We start from the raw sequence: 6,000 nt of genomic DNA on the forward strand, positions 1-6,000 counted from the left end.
CACACAAAAATATAAGCACAATAAAGAAACCAAGTATTTTGGATTTGTTTCATGTCACATAATACCTACTTGTATTTTTTTTTTTAAAAGAAAATTGTTTACTTGGCAAGTTTTTAAACTTCGCAACAGCATTTGTTTCTCACTTTGATATGTCTCAGTTGTACCAAAATAAATGAAGAGCCTCTAGCTTTCCAAGATTCTCAAAAGGTAAAACTAATTGAGTGAAGTAGCATAGTTAAATATGAAAGGTACTACTTAAGTTTGTATACATCTAATTATCCAATAAAGCAACAACATGACTTAGAATGCAGGCTTGTGTTACCTAAGATAGATTAACCAGCACAGGACTGGTCTGACTGCATTCTCTGAGGCATGGGATATTTTCATGAAGTATTTTTGTTGTTGTAAACCCATTTGGACTGTTATTATTCACACACAGTAAATAGTGTAGACTTTTGAAATAGGCCTGTTTTATCATCTAATCTAAACAGGAACTAAGGATAAAAACCAATATTTACGACTTTTGCTGGTAAATCTCTTCTTTCAGATTCAAGAATCTGTTTTTCTCCCAAAACCAGTGAAAGGAAATTTTCTAAGTGTGATTCTCCTGGAGGAGGTAAAGATTAAGATCAGTAAGATTTCCATTGAACTTGAGAGGTTTTAATTAAACTCTATGTGCTGGCCAGTCCTGTGATACATAATTATATTCTGCCTCTCTTGAGGAAACCCATTTCATCTCTATACTCTATTTTTTTCCATTAAGAGTTTCAACTCCAGGGAAAGATTCCAGTTCAGTGTGAAGGCAGCTTGCATCACTCTGATAAATGATGCTTTATTGGCAGAATTTATGAAATATTTTTGTAAGTAAAACTGTGAAATAGACTGCATCCAGGGAGGGAAACTAGGCACCAGAGGAAGGAGGAAGACTTTTTACTGTATATATACTTTTTGTATCTTTTATCTATGTGAGTGTATTATCTACTCAAAAATAAATAAGAATAAGAATTTTTTAAATAAGGAAAATAAAGCCAATGCTGAGTTAAATAATAGTATTTTATTCATAATCTTACCACATATTATCTATATCCCTAAATAGCTGTGGCTCAATCCAGTTCTTCCAGCCAGCTCAAATATTAGTAAGAAACTTATACCACTATCTACAAGTGAACAAAGTTTCAAACACCATTATTGGCATGGGAAATTTCCAGGATATTTTAGAGTTTATCCTGTACATTACCAAAAACATAAACATAGTATATAAGTATATTTAAAGACATGAGGAAAGACATATAAGAAATGAGATGGGAAAAAAGAAAAATGAGATGTAATTTAGTCTACCTAAAAGAGTATTTTACTATAATTTTCTTAGTGTCAGAAGGAGAAGTCAGTGTTATTTTTATTTACCTTTTGTGTAATTAACTATTCTTCAGAAATATAACAATAATACATGAATAAATACTTATAAACTTTAAAAACACATATACAAATACATTTTTTGTTTATATAAATGGGATCATATAATCCTTTTTTTCTGTGACCTGTTTGTGTTACTTAGTAATAAATATTTTAGAGTATTTTTTTAAACATAGACTCTACACTTAATAAAACATTAAAAAACAAAAAGATTTAGCTTTGGCTACCATAAACATTTTTTAAGTGCTAAATATGAGAAAATTAGTGCCCCATTTAGCAGAGAATGTGTACTTAGTTCTTTGAGGCTCATGTTTTCATATGGGGTAAAGAACTATTATTGAATCATATTTCTTCCCTAGAGATCAGCTCTTAAACTCTTTGGGCCTCCTGTCTCTAAGAAGTTGTCAGAAGTTAAGGATCCTCCGTTCTGAAAAATCTCCAGGTACATAATTCTGCTTATTTTGCAAATTATCGGTTTTGTAAAGTTCTTTTTATTTTTTAAAAATTTTAAATGTTTTATTTATTTCTGAGAGAGAGAGAGAGAGAGAGAGAGACAGCGTGAGCAGGGGAGGATCAGAGAGAGAGGGAGATCGAGAATCTGAAGCCAGATCCAGGTTCTGAGCTAGCTGTCAGCACAGGGCCTGATGCAGGGCATGAACACACAAACCGTGATATCATGACCTGAGCCGAAGTCAGACACTTAACCGACTGAGCCACCCAGGTGCCCAGGTTTTGTAAAGTTCTTAGAGCCAATCCATGACCTCCAGGTAAGCACCACTAATTCAGGACACTATAAATGGAAAAGGCTATCTCTGGGGTATGTACACATAATTAATGTATGGCTACTCTGGCTAGAGTTGGATATAAAAACTGCTCTACATGCTTATCATTACTGAGAATTTCTTCCCTTTCTTCACTCCACTGCCCCTAATCCATTGTGGAACCATGGACGTGATTGAATTTTCCTCCCACATCAATATTTCAGATCTACGCCTTGACCTTATTCTGATATTGGTCAGTGGGTTGTTCTGGGATGGCTGTTTTGGGTTATCAACAAAGGGGATCGAGCGAGGAAGGAAGGGAGATAAGGAGTAAACCAGGGGAACTCTATCCAGCCTCCACACCTTATTTGCCCTTACAGTGGAAATCATGTATAAGATCAGTTAGACAAATGGAAAAGAGAAGAAGGCAAGAAGAGTTCTTCCTGAGCCATGAGATTACTTTTGTTGAATTATCCACACTCTATTCAAAATGAAGTAGATATCTTGGACAAATGTTATTCTGATTATCATACCTTGACAAAGCATTTGAGAGTTGAACAAAATGATATTCCAACGTCAGCAAGTCTCCAGCTGTCCTTCAGAGCTGCTCCAGCATACATCAGCTCCAGATACCACCTGCCTTGTTCATCTTCAGAGAGAGGAATGTGGAAATAATCCTGAAAAGTCAGTAGCACATTATAAAAACAATGGATCTCGACATTACTGGACCAGCAATATGATCTCTTTACTTTTCCATTATTTTTTTCCCACTGAGAATTATAAAATTATTTTGGACAGAGGAAGAAGTATTACACAGGAGTTCTTAACTTGGAGTCTAGAGACCTCCCCAAAAGTTTATGGATAGAATTTAGTGGGGGAGAGAGTATATTTTATTTATTTATTTATTTATTTATTTATTTATTTATTAAATATTTTTATTTATTTCTAGGAGGGAGAGAGAGACAGCGTGAGCAGGGGAGGGTCAGAGAGAGAGGGAGATACAGACTCCGAAATAGGCTCCAGGCTCTAAGCTGGCAGTCAGTACAGAGCCCGACACGGGGCCTGAACCCACAAACCGCGACATCATGACCTAAGCGAAAGTCAGACGCTTAACCGACTAAGCCACCCAGGTGCCCCAAGTATATTTTATTTTTATTAACTCTGAATTAAACTGAGATTTTTCTTTCAATTGTGTATGTAGGCAACAAACTAAAGAAGCAGTAGTTGGCTATATCTGTGACTTTGTCACCAATAGAAATTATAGATATTTTCATATCACATTATAGTTGTTGCTGAAATCTCAAAATATTATTCTGACCACTACTTTGAAATTACAAGTTATTAGATACATTGCTAAAAGTTGTTAATGTTTAATAAGCCCACTTGTCACTATTGATGTATTTTTTTAAGGTTTATTATTTTTTTTTATTTTGAGAAAGCATGCATGCATGCAAGCAGGGGAAGGACAGAAGGAGATAGAGAGAATCTTAAGCAGGCTCCATGCTCATCATGGAGTCCGATGCAGGGCTTGATCCCATAACCCCGAGATCATGGCCTGAGCTGAAATCAAGAGCCAGACGCTGAACCAGCTGAGCCATGCAGGCACCCCACAAATTTGTTTTTTTAATGTTTGAAAATCGCATTTCAATATAACTTGTTTTCTTTTCTTTGTATGTATTTTATTGTGTGCATTTAAAAACCTTATGAGGAATCATTAGGCTTCACCGGACTGCCAAAGCATTCATGACATAGATTAAGACCCTCTGTATTAGAAGATGCAGATTTCAGTAATCATAGTAATCTTATAAATATCATGTGACTGTGAGTAATAAATGCTTCTCAGCAGATGGGAATGATCATCTCCAAGTTAACTACTATCTGATGATCAAGACCTAAACATTTGTCTTAATTTCCCATTTTAGAGGGGATATTTCTAAAAATTTATGAGAGAGACACTGAATCCAAATTATTATTCTGGTTCTATAATTGTAAGTAAGATGGTCAGCCTCTCTGAGTGTCAGCTTCCCTGGATGCAAAATGAGAAGCTCAGAAGTTGTCTATAGTCCTCTCTACCTCCAAAATCCTTCGGATCATTCCAGTTACTTGTTCACCAAATGTGTCATCTATCTAACAACTGGCATGCTCTATTTATATAGTTTAGAGTTAATGTCCTATTTTTGTCATTTTATGAAGAATTGCAATAATACTATCTGGCCAGTGTACAACCTACACATTTCATAAATAGAAGTCAAACTTTTTTTTCCTGAGAATTTACTGACTCAGTTTGCTTCCTGTCTAACATCTCCATAGTTACTCCATTCTTATCAAACTGTTACATAAGCAAATAATATTTTCAAATAGTTTTAGTTCCCTGTTTGTTGAAAGTGTACCTAATAGTAGCTCTACCCCATGCACAGTTTAAACTTATTGCGCAGTTAAAATTAGTATACATCTTAGAGGCTTAGAGACAAAGTACATACCTTTATCATCAGCTTGACAGCCTCCACAGTTTCGTCTGCTGAAACATCAAATGGTTCAAAAGATCCCTCAAAGGCTATGAAAATCCTCATTCTCTCAACAAACAAATGACCCTGCAACTTTTTTCAAAGAATTGGGTAGGTGGAAAAATTTCAATTCACAATTAAGGACAAAAATGATGGCCAAAGGCAGGTGTTACCATCTAGCTCAAAAGTTGAGTGGAGAGAATGTGAAGAGACAAGTCCCACTATATCAGTATTGGGCAACACAGATGACAGCTGCTTTGGAGGAAATGTTTCTCTATCAATGGCAGTCAACAGCCACCTTGTTCCAATATTACAGAAGCCAACAAACTTGACAATGGTTGGGGCAAGTGTGAACAAGCATCAAACACGTAATACAGAAGTGCCACACATAAATTACACTTTTGTGATGTGACCACCATTCACTGACTCTTGAATCCATATGCACTCAAGTGCAGCTGATTGAAGGACCCTTCAAAATAGATACGTGATTGGGATGTACTGGCAAGCAGTGAAGTGTGTTGAAACAGTTGATTTTATTGAATGTGATCATCCTGAAAGTTCTCTGTAAATAACTCTGAGCTGATGCATTCTGGTTTCCTTAACAACTCTGTGTACTTGTTCCCTGGCAGTGTTTCTACTCTTGCCACGGGGTACAGAACAATGCCCACTTGCACCAGGGAGATGAATGCGGAGGCAAATGACTGTGGTTTTCCCTTTGCATCTCTGCGTAATAGCGTCTGCCCAATAGCAACATGGTATAGTTGTATGTCTTTTAGTCCTTGCCTTCATGTTATTTAGAACAATTTACCATTGTTATCTTCTTCAACTTCCCTTAGCATTGGTGGGAAATATTTCAAACTCTAATCAATAAATGGGAAAAGATATTAAGCACCATTACTCAAGCTTATGGAGTAAGCATTGTCCTGGAACTTAATTCTAAGACTCTCCCCACATGATAAACTTGGTTTAGTGCTATTATGTCTGGTTATTTGTGTATTTAAATCTTGTCTTCCTCCATTTCCTCCTGATCCACAACAGAATCCTCATCTTGGGTTGCTTTGTGTTCTTAACAGCACTTAGCACAATGTGAGTCACATGACAGGGGCTTGGTAAATGTTAACCTGTTAATTGATTCTACTGTGATTTCCAACCTGAGTTCGAACCATTACAAACTTGAGAAAAAGGAAAACATAAAAAGGGCAAAGGATTTAATTGCAGAACTAACTCTTTTTGCCTTGTATTTTTTAAGTGTTGCAACATCATGATATCTTATGTTGTCAACATTTTGATAGGAAGTTTATTAACATAGGGTGTAGTTGATG

At 36.0% G+C, this 6,000-nt stretch overlaps 1 protein-coding gene and 1 long non-coding RNA gene across 4 annotated transcripts in view; one reads left to right on the forward strand and one right to left on the reverse strand.

Annotated features, from left to right (window-relative positions):
* ANKUB1 (ankyrin repeat and ubiquitin domain containing 1) overlaps positions 1–4,744 on the reverse strand; it is a 28,413-nt gene extending 23,669 nt beyond the window's left edge. Inside the window, exons 1-2 of the mRNA XM_077765859.1 lie at positions 4,655–4,744; positions 2,708–2,851 (exon numbers count right to left, since the gene is read on the reverse strand). Of these exons, the coding sequence (XP_077621985.1) occupies positions 2,708–2,851; positions 4,655–4,744 (234 nt within the window). The remainder of the gene's footprint in view (positions 1–2,707; positions 2,852–4,654) is intronic.
* The window catches only part of LOC144233066 (uncharacterized), a 54,277-nt gene that overhangs the window by 30,441 nt on the left and 17,836 nt on the right, over positions 1–6,000 (forward strand). For all 3 annotated transcript variants that reach the window (XR_013335581.1, XR_013335583.1, XR_013335582.1), the window contains exon 3: positions 1,773–1,855. This is a non-coding gene — a long non-coding RNA (uncharacterized LOC144233066). The remainder of the gene's footprint in view (positions 1–1,772; positions 1,856–6,000) is intronic.

The sequence above is a fragment of the Crocuta crocuta genome, unplaced genomic scaffold (assembly GCF_008692635.1).
Source record: "Crocuta crocuta isolate KB4526 unplaced genomic scaffold, BGI_CrCroc_1.0 scaffold54, whole genome shotgun sequence".
Classification (NCBI taxonomy): Eukaryota; Metazoa; Chordata; class Mammalia; order Carnivora; family Hyaenidae; genus Crocuta; species Crocuta crocuta.